General features: G+C 34.6%; 1 protein-coding gene across 2 annotated transcripts in view; it reads right to left on the bottom strand.

The window, feature by feature from the left end:
- Positions 1-747, bottom strand: part of LOC147071092 (uncharacterized) — a 48,524-nt gene extending 47,777 nt beyond the window's left edge. For both annotated transcript variants that reach the window (XM_085948677.1, XM_085948678.1), the window contains exon 1: positions 575-747. In XM_085948677.1, the coding sequence (XP_085804803.1) occupies positions 575-643 (69 nt within the window). In that variant the 5' untranslated portion in view covers positions 644-747. The remainder of the gene's footprint in view (positions 1-574) is intronic.
- Positions 748-17,582: the final 16,835 nt, after the last annotated feature.

Below are 17,582 nucleotides of genomic sequence, written 5' to 3'. Positions count from 1 at the left end.
GACAATAAAAACTAATTGTGAATTTTATTTCACTAAGTACCTACCTAAACTCATTTAATATTATATACAACTGCAAAAGATTATTATAAAATGCAAATTGAATTTATAAAGCAAACCGAAAACTTAAGTTATTAAGTAACATGAAAGCTATGTAGGTACTTTGATAATATATTATTATTAATTTATTCTAATTAGGGCTGGTACGCGTGAACATCTAAGATCAACATGAATTCCAATTTTTTTTTCATAAATGGTAATATATTTTTTAAGTGTTTTTACAAGTTTTTCACTTCTCGATTATATTTTGACGAATGTAGAGATTATTGTAGACGTCACTTTATATAGCAGTTCTTTTTTCAAAATCACAACAATCGCACCAAAATCAAGTCACACAATTTTAAAATTGGAACTTCCGGCGAATTTGACAGCAAATTAGGCGGGAGATAACAACTGATACCAACAAAGATTTTTCGCAACGATGAACATATAAATCACTTTTGAACAATCACAAATTCCCAATCCGGCAAAATTGGATGTGGGACAAAATGGAAAACTTGTCAAAATGTCGACTTACCGTTATGGAATACGTAGACGGGCGGGTGTAGGGCCTGCGGGTCGTATAAAAGTCACTTTCGTACACCATCTTGTCGGAGTTTCTTGCTTTTCTTGAAGTTTTAAATTAAATTCGTTGTGCAACAGTGGAAATTGTGAATGGGATATGGTCGGCGCGGCGTCTCAATGTGTTGTGAGGATGGGCGTCGGGACGCTGATATTCCCTACCCCGGGACGCCGTCTTAAAAATCTCACCGGTTGTGATTGTTATGAACCAGGGACTCGAATTAAAATTTGCCAATAATCGCCTATAGTGGCAGGGAAAAAATGACAAGGCTTAACACAACGAAATTACATACGTGACGTCAGTAGCGAAGGGTGGAGGTAGGCTATTAAGATCTGCCATAAAATGTGCACATTAAACTTTGTTAGTCATAAGAGTATTTGTTTTTATTGAACGAAGACTACAATTTTCAGATGGTGTTGGTTAGTTTCTAAAAATCAAGTAAACCCTGGCTAAATCAAACCATAATACTTTTGGTATATTTTGGACAATACGACGAAATTGTGCACACTTTTACATTCATACTTATTTGTTTTCGTTGCATAGATAATACATATTACACATATTGCTGGTTCATTATTTTAAATTTATTAAACCCTGCCTAAACCAAACTATAATAGATAAATCATATTATTCTACCTATAAAATATAAAAAATGATGTATGATTTAATTGCATGATATTAGATATTTTATGGATGGACGAGTATTTTTCGACAATGATCTATTATGGCTCGGTTGTCGCAGGGTTTAATTGAATTATAAAAACTAACATTATCTGTAAATTGTTGTCTCATTTCAATGAAAACAAATACGTATTGTCACCTCCGAAAGGGGGGGGGGGGTAGGTATTTGCGCTGGACTGGACCCCCCTGATGATGTAATGTCATGTCAAGTCACGGTGGTATCGTCTGCTTCTTTCGGGGACATGTTTGTGTTGATTGACAACGCGGAAGTACAGGCGAAAACAGGGCGTTTATTGTTCGGAATATGAATACAATAAAGTACAGCGTACAAAATATTTAACAAAAAAATATTTAAAAAAAAAATAATTAAATTTAAAATGGCAGTGACGCCGGGAGCGCGGCGCCACAGCCGACGTCACGCTCCTCGAGAGTTCGAAAACCGAAAGACCCTAATAGGGGCTGGTAGGGCAGAGTAGGTAGTAAATAATACCCAACAAACAATTCACAATTATTCTATCTCTGACAAATGACAAAAACAGCCTCTGGCATATGTACCTGGCTTGTAAGTAGGTACCTCAGGTCTCATATTTCAGACCTTTTCTAGGTACATGCTTTGGAAAGGGGCTGTGAATTTCTTGGAATTATTACTACCTTCTGCATTTCTTTGCTTGTTAGCTACATATTTTGAAATATTTGAACTAGGTACAAATACATATTTTTTTAAAGTAATCTCAAATCAGATATTCTAGGTGCTAGGTACATTGTATGGCTGGGAACTTTGCTTCCAATATTGGTCAAAATTGGATGAAATGTAGGTAATAATATTAAAAAAATGATATTAATAATTACTATTTGCTTACGGGCTAGAAATTTGCCTCGCAGTCGATCTGTTCATGTTTGCATGAATCAGCCCAATGATGATTCAGGCCTCGTGGCCTTGGATCCTCTGAGGATGCCATGGTTTAGGCGGTATCAGTATGACTGACAAAGTTTAGTGTGCACTATTTATGGCGGATCTTAACAGCCTACCTCCACCCTTCGCCACTGCGTGACGTTATATATTATCCATCATCATCATCGCTAGGGCCAATCCACTGCGAGACGAAGGTCTCTTCTGGCTCTCCCCATTATTCTCGTTATCTAGTTCTTCGCTGCCATGTACATCCTCCGAACTTTATGAGTTCATTTATCCAGCGGGTTTTAGGATGTAGCTGCGGTCGTTTAGTGCTACCACAGTGGGATACCACTGTTTGAAGGCATTTGTCTAGAGGTTGTCCATTCGCTGAGCATGTTCAGCCCATAGCCATCCCATTTACTATCACATCGCGTACTTGTCTGGTTCCTTATCCATTGATTTCTTTTGCGATCTTTCCGCGTTATGCCCAACATGCACCTATGCATTTTACGTTGCGCTACTTGCAATTTTTGGATTTCTCTTACATGTTATGTGTATTACATTATATACATAATATATAAAAGGAAAATTGATAATATCAGTAGGTACCTACCTAAGTACCTATAATAAACGGTTTTTTTATTCAACGTATAATTCATTCTTGTTAAGAATTTAACATTCTTTATTGAACATACATCATTCGGGGATACTTGAAAAACATACATATGAGAAAAGATCTTTAAACAAATATGGTACTGGGCGGGACTCAAACCCGCATCCATGGGATACCGTCCAATGTGTTTTACCAATTAAGCTACTTGCACCCTACCGAACTAATAGTCATACGACTGAAGCGTTTCTTAAATTTTGTTAATATTGGCGACTTGGTTTTGTGGTTTGAATCAATATGTACTTACCTTGATGCTTAACCGGCGTGATCTCTCTCGTAATTTTAGACTTAACGTATGTACTTGCACTTGCTAATAATTTACTGAAATATTTTTTTAGTCATCAGATAATTCACAAAATTTAAGAATGCAACATTCTTTATCGAAAATTTATAATTCGATAGTACCTAATATTGAATGCGCGTTACGTTTACGTAACAAACTTTAATGTATATATACATACGTAATTATTGAAAATAATAATATGTTCTTATCATTATTCATAATTATTATTTATCCATACTTGAGAATCATACAGTATTAGAACCATAACGTAATAAAATACATATTGTCTTACTGTTTCATATAGTATGTACTTGTAGTTTTAAATCTATAAAATTTCGCTATGTAATCCTTTCTTTAAAGGGATGAATTAAGGCGTAGAGCCTTATCGTAGCACCTCTACACCGTAGACCATCTACGAAAGTCACCACGCAGAGAGTTTACTACGGAAAGTCTACGACACGAATAATTGTGAGTAAATAATGAACATGTTGCTACATAATCCTGTACATGCTGAGATATATAATGGCGTAGGGCCTTATTGTAGATCCGTTACGCCGTAGACAATATCTACAGAAATATCCCTATAGAGCAGGGGTTCACAAACTTTTCGTCAAAGGGACAATTTATAAATCATTGGCGGGCCGTAAATATTTTCTGTTTTTAAAAAAACATAAGTCAGAAAAATAAATAAAATATAATCAATCGAATCAGAAAAAAATAACAATGTGATTTTTTGGCAGCCATCTTAATATTTCATGGGGTTTCAGTTGAAAATGTCAAGTTTAATTTATAATTAGTATTCTGAACCATAAAAATCTTGTCTCTACTGAAAATGCATCAAATTGATGGTGATTATAATAGTAAATTGAAATTTTGGCGGTATTTTAAATGTCGAAATTCAATTTAATACCAGCACCACAAAATATAATATGTTCAAACTGAAAATCGATAAAATCAGATGGTAATATTACAGAAAATTTAATTTTTTCTCTCATTTTGTAATTTTTGGCGGCCTGTGTAAATGTTGAAGCCGCTCAATATCTTCAAAATTACCTTTATAATATGTCTAATTCATCTTGCAAAGTTAATGTTTTCGTACGGACTAATTGGTAACTAACTAACACAATTCTATGATAATTATATAAGAAACAAAAAAAGAAATCAAATAAAACTAATAACTTTTCATACAATGCAGTTACATATTTGAATTTTGTTTGATGAATAAAATTATTTAAATATATGGTTATGTGAACGTGATGTGACTCTTAATACATTTTTACCACATTACCACGTTTTTCTTAGCTCGTATTCTTGTTTGTCCGGTGGTTGTTTATCCAGTACAAATCTTGCAATCGATTTTTTAACTAACTTCTCAGAACACGATGCCAGTGCATTCTTTTAATACTTTTAGCCATCTTTAAGTAGAATTGATTTCATTTTCAGTTAATTCTGTTTTGTATGAAAAGTTATTTCGGAAGAAATCCGTAATCTAATCCACTCTTATTGGTTGCTAAGGAGGTGGTCCTAGCAACTAAATTATTAATATATACATGCGTTACTATGGAAATCAAAATGACATGTGAGTATTATATGTTTGTTTGTTTGTTGCAAAATAGGTAAAAAATGATTTGCTGACAATTGCGTTATTTGTCCTAAATTATTAATATATAGAATTGACAAGTTTATTTGATTCAACAGAACATTTAAAAACATGGTATATGAAAAGTTCTTTTTATCTTGTAATTATTTAATTATATGTTGCTGTACTCGTTTAAACCTTAATTCATTGCCGAAAAATTTAAACGTAGAATCGTTTAAATCATGGCAATGCTCGAAGCACAACCCTGCCGTTGTAGCAGACGCTCGGACATATTTTTGGAATACACATACAAGATTTTATTAGTGAACCAAATTTCCCACTCCCAATAGTCCCTACCACTAACATTCGTCGTTATTTGATTGATGCTGACCGTTTAACCAGTGACGTCACGCATCACAGGAGTGGATTCACTGACTATTTTATGTCATTTTGACTTATCTCACTTTCCATCTGACTTTTCCTTCAAAGTCTAAATAATCTGTACCAATTCTCTTCTCGTCCTCGAAATTCCGTCTTCGAATACAATACAGAAATATTTAAAGCGAAGTATATAACTAGTCTTACGATACGTCCCGATTCGACCGGGATTGTCATGGTTTGACGATGGGTCTTGAAGCCCCGGCCGGTTTCTTATTTTGTCCTGATTTATTTGAGACAAATTCTACAGTTTATTTGGACATATCATTCGGCGCGTACCTAATAATCTGGAGCATGGCTCCCACAAGGGTCTAGCTTAGGGGCCCGGGCTCATGGGGAGCCCGGCGTGGCGGATCGACCAGATAAGTGAGATAAACACACTTTATAAATGTGCTCTAATAGCAAAAAAAGTCACCTGCGGCGCTATTTCACTTGTGTAGTTTTAACATTTTAAAATACGTGGTTGTGCAATACAATTTTTGATTAATGTATGTCAATTCTCGATAACTTCAAGTAGATTTATTGAAAATATAAAAAAATCGTTAAAGATACACTGAATACCCTTAATTTTACCTGGAACACCATTTGGAAAACGCTACTGTAAACCGTCACACTACCTTTAATTCTAGCAATAGGTAGGGGGCCCGCCAAAGTTCTTGGCCTGTCTATGATCTATCAATGACCATATACAACAAATGACACTTGTAGAGTTATATACAAAACCTCTACAATCTATATTAGAAATATCATGAAGATTTATTATTTATTTAAATAATATCGAAAAGAAGAGATGCAATCCTTCTCTGTGAATTGCAAAGCATTTTGTCATCAGTAAAATCTGTGGGGTTGAAAGTTGTAATAAATGATACATCCGCCAACGCATTACTAGAAGTTTAATATAGATCTTATTCAGGCCAAAACTATTCTTTCATCTTCCATTGTAGAAGCTTCTATGTTTACTAATAGTAATAATTACTGTGGAATATGTGTGGATCGCATACATTAATATTATCAGCTGTCAATAACCGATAATACATAACTACAGGATGTGATTCTAGGAAAAAGAATCATTGATATTTATACTAGATTTTTTATGGTTTTTATTTTATTTTTGTCGTGAGAGATCTTCAAATCATTCAGTGCGTCGGGCCTCCACGTCCCTTAACTAGGCACTGACTGTATGACTGTACTTGTTTGTCCAACCCTTTTCATCTCCTAATCCATTTGTGTATTTTATGATCTTTCCTCCTTATGCCCAACATGCACCTTTCTATGCTACGCTGCGCTACTCGTAATTTTTAGATTTATTTGTTACACATGTATACGTGAGCACTGATAGCACACATTTATTGAACACTTTACGCTTAAAACAAAAAGCAAGGTCAATTTTAACAATAGCCAATAGTTGCACAATTTATAAAACGCTTCTGAGAGTATTATAAGAGTCATTAGTTAAAATTTGTCGTAATTAAGTATGGTGCCTTTAGCATAGTGGTCTATGTGCGTAGGCGCGAAACCCGAGAGATGCAGGTTCGATTCCTGCGAGTTGTCTTACTTTTTTCAAAAAGATTTTTTCTATTGGTTTTAAAGTGTTTTCAAAAATTAACGATACTATTGAGGCGGCCAAATATGTATTGTTTTTAGATGTATTGAATCTAGAATTATTCTTCCTAAGGTTTACGAAGGAACCACCCCATTAAGTACTGGAGTACGGCAACATGTCCATGAGAAGAGTTGTTTACGATGTCTCTTATATTATTGTTACGTGCTATATTCATAGTACCTATAAGATAATATGGCTTCGATAGCAGAAAATACTAAAGAAGATTTGGAACACATTGTTTCTGTTCTGATCCATAAATACTTTTATAGCTTTGGTTGTGTAGCTCCTCGGGTCGATTTTAAATGTCGATTCTACCGAATTATTGTATTCGAGAATAACTATTTCGATAAAGCTCGTTCTGTTATAATATGCGATAATTAAAATAAATTAGGTATGTAACCAACAAGACTGTTATGAAAAGTCATCTAACTTACAGGTAATTGATTGAAATCGTAAAATATGATTTAAACTATTGTCACATGCTTAAAGCATTTTATTATGTTACCCATTTAAAATGGAAAACTATAGTACGAATATTATAGCGGTTCAGTGCAGTGGGGAGACTCACTGGCGAAGGGTGGACGTAGGCTGTTAAGAAGGACATAACGTATCGATTAGTTTTTAAAATTAATTAAAACCTGCGTAGACCAAGCCATTATTAGATAATAGTCAAAAAATACTCGCCTCTCTACAAAATATCTCTAACTATGCCATTAAATCATACATAATGTTGGTTATTTTATAGATAGAATAATATATTTTTATTTTTATAGATTAGTTTAGGCAGGGCTTAATGAATTTAAAAATGTGTAATATGTATTTTTGGTACTGTTCGGTAAAAGCGGATACAGCGGAAAACGCATTTTGAAAATAGCCGATAAACTAGATTATTTGTTAGGTTAACCTAACCAAACCTAACCTAACCTAACCTAACCTAACCTAACCTAACCCAACCTAACCTAACCTAAACTAACCCAAACTAACAAATAATCCAGTATATCGGCTATTTTCAAAATGCGTTTTCCGCTGTATCCGCTTTAACCGAACAGTACCGTATTTTTAATCCAACGAAAACAAATAAGTATGAATGAAAAAATGTGTAGGTACAATTTTATCGTATCGTCCAAAGTATACCAAAAACTATTATGGTTTGGTTAGGCAGGGTTTAATTGATTTTTAAAAACTAACCAACACCATCTGTAAATGTAGAGTTAGCTCAATAAAAACAAATACATACAAAATTTAGTGTGCACTATTTATATCGATTCTTAACAGCCTACCTCGACCCTTCGCCACTACAGTAGACACTGTGCTCTTTTACCCAGGGCTCCGGGTTCGATTCCTCGTGAGGTCACAACATATTTATGTGGTTTTCTCAAAGCCTGGGTATTTATGTGATCATTTCGCTTCTACTAGTGCATTAATGTTTCAGTACATTACTGTCATTCGGACTCATGACATGTTGTAATGTTATAAAAAGAATAAAAATATTAGGAGTATACAAATTTACTAAATAAATTCATTTTTTTCAAGAGATTCAGACATATTATAATATTTGTTTGTTAACATTCGTAAAACACAAAATACATGACAATGACTGAATGAGTTACATGTTTGCAATTGCAGTAAGTACCTGCATTATTGAACATAAATCAAGAAAATATATTTACTTATTTTGTTTGCCAAACATATTTCGTTATGCCCACTTCCATATCAAACGGAAATCTCATTCAGCTTTCACTGTGAAATCAATAAAAATACTTACTAAACTTTTAGGTTGTCAAAAAAGCTTTTTCAAAAATGCAATGCGTCATTAATTTTACGATCTCTAAGAATCTCACTTAAGTATTATTATCTAACATCTGAGAATATAAATTTCATAAAAAATAACGTAATTTATTGCTTTTCTTATTAATCGCCTCGCGGGCAAAGTCAAATATATTTATGTGGTTTTAAGTAAATTTGTGAATAAGTACAAAATTGATATTTTCCATTAGAAGAGTCTGCCGTGAGCCATGAAAAGAAACCGCAGTCGTATGTTTTTTTTTATAAAAGTAATCATCAAATAGGTAGGTACTATCATTATTTCAATATTTTGAAGTGACCAAACGAAAAACCTTAAAAAGCTTAGTACTTACAACTATTAAGGATAAAGTACTCTCTCAGTAATCCGCTACCCCAAAAACCAGACCAGTATCCAATTAGTGAAAGCGGCGGATTATAGTGCATACATACAAATATGGTAAAAATTAAAACAGGTATTTCGTAAAAAAATAGTTTTTTTTTAAGAAATTTGTACTAGCAAATTACGGTTTTATTTATAATCAAAATCAAGTATTTACTAAATTATACATATTTATAAACTAAATATAAACAGTAAATCACTTGAGACAACCAGTTGTTCAGTGAGGCAGATATTCTTGAAAGGCTTAGGATTCCTGGCTTTCTCTATGACCAAAAGTTTCAGTTTGTGTGTCACGGTTACATTGAAGCACGGCATAATATAATTATGATATTACAATTATTGTGATGCGGTCCTTGAACACTTTCCTCCCTGGTGCATTACTTTCTTCGCGATGAACTTACGTTTTACGAAGGAGAAGTTTCCAAAATGAACCGTCTCATCTGCGGTGTATAATACCTACTACACGGCGGACTACTGAATTTGATATACGAATACTGGCGAATTATAGAGCTTGATTTTGTGCTTTCAACTAGTAAAAGTAACGGCGGATTATAGTAGTTGTCGTATAATCGAGCGGCGAATTACTGAGAGTGTACTGTATTTCTATCTCGATTATACAAATAAGATAAAGCTTAACTGTTCTAGGTAGTATAACAATGCATGTTAGAAGTGTAAAGAATTTTATTGAAGATTATTGGAGACTCGTCTTGGCTGACAACGTTCCTTCCGCATCGTACATTTTTCGTTTATAGTATTTCTCATGCTCGTAGGAAATGGATTAAATGATTAAAACATCAGAATTGGACTTTCTTACACTCTAGTGCAGTGATGGCGTTCCAGGGTTCCGCGGAACCCGGTTGGGAAGCAGCATTGCCAACTTAACGTTTTTCTTACCAGATCTAGCATTTTTCTATCATCCATAGAAGTTCAAAGAAGTACACCGAGTTTGCTAAAGACGACCTTATTTTAAAAATTTATAAAATAGCGTCCACTTAAACTCACCTCACGCAAGTGGAATATATCAACACCCGAAGCAATTTAGTTAAACATAGTTATCGCTCTCCCAGTTGTCATTAGTTAGTTCTGCACATTGGGAGAATAAACAACTGATGCTCTCAGTGAAGTCCCGTGGGGGTACGCAAATTGAGCGTCACTGGGGCAGTTACTCGAAGGGCGGCAAATCGAGAAAAATAATTAGAAATATATAGAAATAGCTACCTAAACTTAGTAATAACGAAAATATATTTTCATTAAAAAATCAGCTGACTGTTCGCGATATATAGTTTACTTCTGTTGCCCTTCGACGTCCTTGGTGACCAGAAACGACACGTGCAGATTTGCGAATAAGTAGTCTGATATTTTGTTAGTAATTTATCCATACAACACATTTCTTAGATATTGGGACGTCACTAGGGACGTCACTGGATGCTCTCTATTTCTAAGATAGTTATCAGGGACACACAGGTCAACGCTGCCCAGAATGGCAGAGTTCTCATTTTTATACCTCGTATAAGTCAAAAAAGGTTGCGATTCACTACTCTAGTGGATGGCAACATTAACGGCCCACATGCTCAGCGTAGGTCAACATTGAGTTTTTATTGCATTTTCAAACCATGATCCTGGACATTCCTTAAACGTTGTAGATAATCTATTTATATAATTTTGAAGCCTTATTATTCTTTATATTTATTTTAAACATTTGATGACTGCATAAAGTATTTTTGTTACATAAAATAGTATTATTTTAAACCTCTCGCTCCAATGTTTTAGAATATAGTCATATTTCGCTACATGAATGTGCAGTGGTGTTAAGATTTTTTACATTTATTAATTTTTAAACGCATTTATAAAACCATTAGTATAATTTATGACGAGATAATTTTAGTAAAATATTCACGATAAAAAATTATATTGATAATCTCTGTGATCCCAAATTTGACAAGAATTAAGCATTTTATTATTCAAAAAATCGGCAAGATTAACACATTTGAAGATAATTCTAAAGATATTAATTATAAGCTTTGTCTTTGACCATTCAAGTTTGATAAACATCCTACGAATATTGATTGCTTTATAATAATTATTGACCTAAGAATAAGGTAGTGTTTTTTTGAAATACGCCATTTCTTTTGGCATTCCCCAGTGGTTAAGCTACAAATACGGCCGTAGCCATAAATTGACAAATTATAATTGAAGTAGAGAGTAAAATGATATTGACGCGCGTGTTTGAACATGCAGTCATCAAATATTTAAAATAAATATAACGGATAATAAGGCTTCAAAATTATGTAAATAGATTATCTACAACGTTTAAGGAATGTCCAGGATCATGGTTTGAAAATGCAATAAAAGCTCCATTTTGACCTACGCCGAGCATGTCCCCCCTTAAGATGTAAAGTTATTCCTGCGGGTCTATTCTATACACAAGGCAACTATCGACCGCTAAAGTGATAAAGTAATAGTATTTATTACATATTTGTATTGAGGTCTTATAATTGTTACAATAAGTTAGCCATCTAAACAGTGAAAACTGTCTATCTCCCTCTAAATTTTATCACAGCCAAGATAGGTGCTGTTAAAATATAGCATTTATTGCAACAATTACAACCACCTTATTGTAATTGTTACAATAAGTTAGCCATCTAAACAGTGAAAACTGTCTATCTCCCTCTAAATTTTATCATAGCCAAGAGAGGTGCTGTTAAAATATAGCATTTATTGCAACAATTACAACCACCTTATTGTAATTGTTACAATAAGTGCTAATACTTTGATACAAACCTACCCTAAGTTTGATAATATTTATCACTTTATCACTTTAGCGGTCGATAATTATTATAGAATAGACCCACTGGGATACTACTGGCACCTTGAAGAGCAAGGTATTTAAATAATATAAATCATGACGCTAAGTAAAACTTAAGAAATCATAATTTCTGCTTTGTGTGTCGAGAATATTCTAACGTGGTCAGGTTCTTCCAGTAAGTGTCAGATGTGCAGAAACATTCCTTTTTCAATGACTGTCAACAAAACAAACACACGACATTCTCAAGCTATTCAAATCTCTGACAGAGATGGTTGATGAATAAAATTCTTTGACGTAGTAAAGAGTCTAAAATTTTCAGTTGAAAGTCATGCGTGGGACGGTGTTGAAAATTTGTCTAAACATTGGCAGACAGTTTCGTGTTGACGCTGGTTTGTTTCTATGCAGTACGTCACAGAAGACAAGTAATCAATGTAGGTGGGCATGGACGCCAGCCATTGTTGAATAATAGTCATTATTATTACAGTATACGGCGTAGTAGTTTCGTTCATATTGGATATTATTAGGCTATCCATAATCTAGCTAATTTTGGCTGTGCCTCTCGTTGAAAATCTACCACACTGAAGATTTTGGACTTATGAATCAACAATGTCATATAATTTTCTGATTGCCTTTTTCGTCGTGTCGTGTCTTCAATGACTGCAATGTGTTTCTCCAGAAGTTGGCGAAGGCAACAACACTTTCCTCGGCTTGTAGTATCTCGTCGAAATTGCAGCTTACTGGGCAAGCCTTGCATGAAAATAGGTGATCCATGCTTAGCATTTCACCGCATTCGCAGGTTTGGTCATCGGAAAACCCCCACTTCATCATGTTGTCTGGGGTGCGCCCTATCATGGTTATCAGTCTGTACGGTACCCGAGACTGGATCCGGGTGGGAGATGCTTTGCTGGCTTCACTCAATCTTCGAGACCCTCAGAGGCTAGGTTCGATTGCTTTTCTAGGCATGCTCGCCTTGTAGAGATAGTTTCCAATTCTGGCGTCCTGAATAATTAGAATTTATATGCACCTGTAAATTAGCTACGTGCTCGCAGCCATGACTTATTCTGGGTCAGAACCGTTTCCTCGTGTCAAGCTTATCAGGCACCATTAGCGAGGGGTGCTAGACTCGTCAATGCGCTCCTCAAAGACATAGACATTGGTATTATAACACTGTTTATGTTTTTTATTATTCTTCTTCTCTCTTGTAAGGGTAATATTTGTTATATATTAGAAAAGTGTGTATTTTTATTTAATATTGTTTGATTAGATACAACTTTTTTTCAATTTAAATCTCATATTGAGAACTGTAGAAGCTGTAACGCCCACTAGTGGGCGGTAAGGACCAGGTTGACTATACCTGGTCTAGAGCTAGACTTACTAACAGGGAGCTCAGTATTCTGTGCTTACTGATAAGATATCCAAGCATCTTTAAAGCTCGCGTTGTGAGATTTATTTATTAATTTATAATTCGGAGGAGTGGATTTGATTAAGTAGTTTCTTGCTAAATTTTATCTGGTGATAAGATTGCAAATGGGTATTGCAAAAGAGTTAATTCTTTCGCGAAGAGGCCATGATCCAAAATTATTATTCTCGGGTGCCGAAAATAGCCGAAACCGTTGATTAAATGAATCACGCGACCGAAATAATACGAATGCGGTTTCTGTAGGGAACTGCTCTGTGGGTTTCAGAGTAAAATTCTGCATCGTCTTCTCTGAAAAGAAAATGAAGTGTGATAATAGGGACTCAAAACAAATATTTTATAAGTATACCGGGATTAATATTTTCCCAATATGCCGAAGAACTAATGTTTTTTGGAATATTCAAGTTCTTGTGCTGAGTATACACTTTTCCAATAATAAGATTGGTTTGCAAACATGTTTCCATAGTGACGTCCCTAGACAAAATGCCGCCCCATATTTTTATAGAGTACTTTTTATCATCATTTCATGACTCCAATATCTAATAAATGTGTTGTATGGATACATTACTAACAAAATATATAGCACTGAAAGATACAAAATTAAATTTAGATATAAAAAGCAAATATATAATATAATATAATTTCTTTTATTTTGTTAACTGTCAATTCATGGTGGAACTGCATTGTATTGTTGTTTTAATTTAATAAAACGCAATTTTTTGTAGTACTTATTCCACTTTTAATCAATAGATTAGGACCGGTTTCCTCCGCCTCAGAGGGACATTTTCAACTTTGAAAACTGTTGAAAATGCCCCTCTGAGGCGGACGAAACCGGTCCTAATCTATTGATTAAAAGTTGAATAAGTACTATAAAAAATGCGTTTTATTAAATTAAAACAACAATATAATATAATATACTTAGGTAATTATGATACTTACTCAAATAATCAGAGTCTGAGGTTCTATTTGGTTGATATTTCTCACACATTTGGTTTGTACCATTTAACGAAATACACCGATGTATTATTTTCACACCATTTATTGCTAATTGCTACATGTTATTATTGTACAACAATATATTGTGTTATCCCTATAGATATATACCAAATGATCCTCCTCGATTTGCCGCCCTTCGAGTAACTGCCGCTCCCAAGCGACGCTCAATCTGCCTACCCCCACGAGACGTCACTGATGTTTCCATATTATTTAATATTCAATATGATTTTTTTTTTTGAAATTCCAAAGTCTTGAAAAAATACATAAATCAGCGATTATGTTTATCTCGGCTCCTGCATATCTGATAAAAGTGAAGGCAAAAAAAAATCAGTCAATTTGGAAAAGCAATAACATTACATACTGAAGTTACTATATCTAGAAAAATCTCTGATCTTTCCATTTTGTATATACATACCTAGTATTTATTATTCCTCGGAAACTTGGATGATGTGGGCAAGATAAAGATAGATCCTGGATGCATTTTAAATGTGACGGTGAAGGCGGATGTTAAGATAACGGCCAAACGGACAAGCAAGTCCATCATCAAGAAATTTTACATTATAGAATCTCCTCGGTTTGCCTGCATTAGAGTCTCCTATATTTTGATCGTATTTATGAGGAAGTCTGTATGGAAGATTAAAGCCTGGAAAAAAAACTTATTGTATGCGGTCAAATCGTAGATTAGTAAGGATACAGTTCAGATTTACGGTTACATGTAAATTGGACGTAAAGCATTTCACCGTGGCACAGTTCGCCGTGAGCTTTCTTATCGTATATCATATACTATACGGTCTCCAATTTTATTAGATACATTATGAACATTAATTCAATTTTCATAGCTGAGTTTTGCAAAATTCATGAATTCAAGAATAAAAACCTAACTTAACCTAACAAATAATCCAGTAGGTAGGTATATCGGCTATTTTCATAATTTGTTTGCTGCGGGCTTCCTGTAATGTGCAAACCGACAAGAACCGTGTTTTATTTAGAATGTATTTTATCTTAGTACTATACGACCCAAAGAGGTTGGACAGTCTTTAATATATGGCCGTTTATATTTCCGATACAACATTTCACGGTGTTTTAAGTGTGTTACGGCGAACTGCATACGTACAAGTTTCCCCGGACACGGTTTTCCACTGACTCCTTCAAATATTGAATGATTTTAATTTATGGATATTAATATTTTCTTCATTATGTTTCGTATACAAATGAAATTATTTTCTATAAACATACATAACTTCAATCTGGGCCTTCATGATTTAAGCCATTATAACCCCAGGATTGCTGAGTGCAAACGGGATCCCGGGACTACAAACCTTTGTGCGTAGCATTGAAAACCGTCAGCTTTTGTTTTTTATTATTTTGTAACAGATATTTACGCGCTCGCCATTGGGCATGTTTTGAAATTTCACCGACAAACAGAACGTGTTTACTAAAAGTTAGTTTACTTGACCAAACAGTGGGACGTGGCAAGGCCTCGCTTGGAATTTTCATGATTAATCCAAAATTATTTATCGGTCCATGCAAATTGTAGTGAAAATATAACACGTTTGCATACTTAATAATTTGAACGAAAATAAATACAGTTTTATTGAAAACCGTGGGCATTTGTTGACACGTAATGAATGCATGCAAATAATGCAACGGATTGCTAAGCAAATTGATGTCAGTAGGTACAAAGGTCTGCCATGCGATATTGTGGGGAACATTGAAGAAAAATACATTATCAACGTTACAAAATAAAATATTCTAAATGAAGGCGCATTAAATACCAGGTTGTGAACTCGATATTAAATAATTATTCCAAGTTTACATTGAATTTTTGAACATTAGTTAACACATTATAATAATACGATTGCCACAAATATCTGGTGCAAATTGATTTATTATTCCATTTTGTCTTCTTCTTATTGTGTCATCTCCTAGAGGAGTTCGGCCACCGTCAGGGCGATCTTAGCTTTGTCATTAATTTGCTACCCGAAACAGTTCAGTGAATCAATCAAGGAGGTTCTTACGCCACGAAATGCAGCGTTATTATCTGCTACGCTTACCGTTGATCTTTCCTTGGATGACAAGTTGAGGAATGCTGTACTTTTGTCTTCTCATAATGTGTCCGATAAACTGCAGTTTTCTTTTTTTGATACTGCGTAAAACTTGTCGGTCCTTTCCCGTTCAGGTCAGTCCATGGAATTTTGAGGATGCGTTTATATAGCCACATCTCGAAAGCTTCAACTCTCCGTGACGGCTCTTCGTTTATCGTTCATACTTCCATACCATAGAAAATAATTGAGAGAATATAACAACGTACCATACTTAGTTTCAGACCTAGGTTAAGGTCTCCATTGCTAAGGAGGTGTCTCATTTGGAAAAAGGCACTCCTTGCGATCTCAATTCTAGATTTAATTCCTGAGACTGGTCCCATTTCTCATAGACTCATGTTCCTAAATATTTATAATGCGTCATTTTGTAAGTAATGAAATTTAACATGAAAAGTAACTGGCATTCATATAAAATTATTGGATACGCCAAACTAAAATGTAGGTATTTATATGAAAACAACTGGAGCCACACTGCGAAGCGATTAGTCAGTTCAACTCCGAAAAGATAATGAGAAAACGTATCGCGTTTTGTCATGTTATTGAATGTTTATCGTGAGATGGAACTAGACACTTTGAAAGGAAGATATTATCTTCGGAGACGTATCCATGCGAGTAAGATGGCACGCGTTGTACGATGATCATCATCGGATACGTGGAATCGGACGACTTTCGGGGAAACCCAGACAGTGGTGGTTAAACTGTGTAAAAGAAGACACAGCATCCCTAACGGTAAGGTGGTGGAAGTGGACAGATGGGAGTGGAGACGTTTCCCGGAGTCGACCAAGACCAGTGCCACCCTTATGCAGATTTAGAATGCTACCCTCTTTCATTTTTAGTTTTAAACAGTCTGCAAATTCGTTAAGGTACTTAGCTACTTACCTATTTTATTATTTATTTTCGGCTATCTTACACACACAAATATACAAAAAAAAACCTTAAATTTATGCATACAAACTATCTACTGAGAATTAGGACATTTCCACGAAACTTATAAACAGTGGTGGTTTTAGGTACGTGGGAGTCAGTAGCACTGACAGGCTTGGAGATAACCCTTATTACAATATGAAATACAACAATGGTTATTATGTTGTCAGAATATTATATGCTTCGATTATTTTTTTTAAACTAAGATGTCGATAATTCATAGAAAATCGCTACTACACTGAAAATTTATCATATTAATTGTATCCATTCCTTCGATTGCCGCCCATATGGAACGCATGACCTGCCTACCCCCACAGGACGTCACTGGCAAGACCCACACTGAGTTATAGTATCTGTAGATTTTTAAATGTGTCCACCAGAATG

The sequence above is a fragment of the Rhyacophila brunnea genome, unplaced genomic scaffold, assembly GCF_057557595.1.
Source record: "Rhyacophila brunnea isolate RB1 unplaced genomic scaffold, BYU_Rbru_1.0 scaffold_20, whole genome shotgun sequence".
Classification (NCBI taxonomy): domain Eukaryota; kingdom Metazoa; phylum Arthropoda; class Insecta; order Trichoptera; family Rhyacophilidae; genus Rhyacophila; species Rhyacophila brunnea.
The sequence above is the reverse complement of the archived record's forward strand: the minus strand, read 5'-3'. Positions and strand labels throughout refer to the sequence as shown.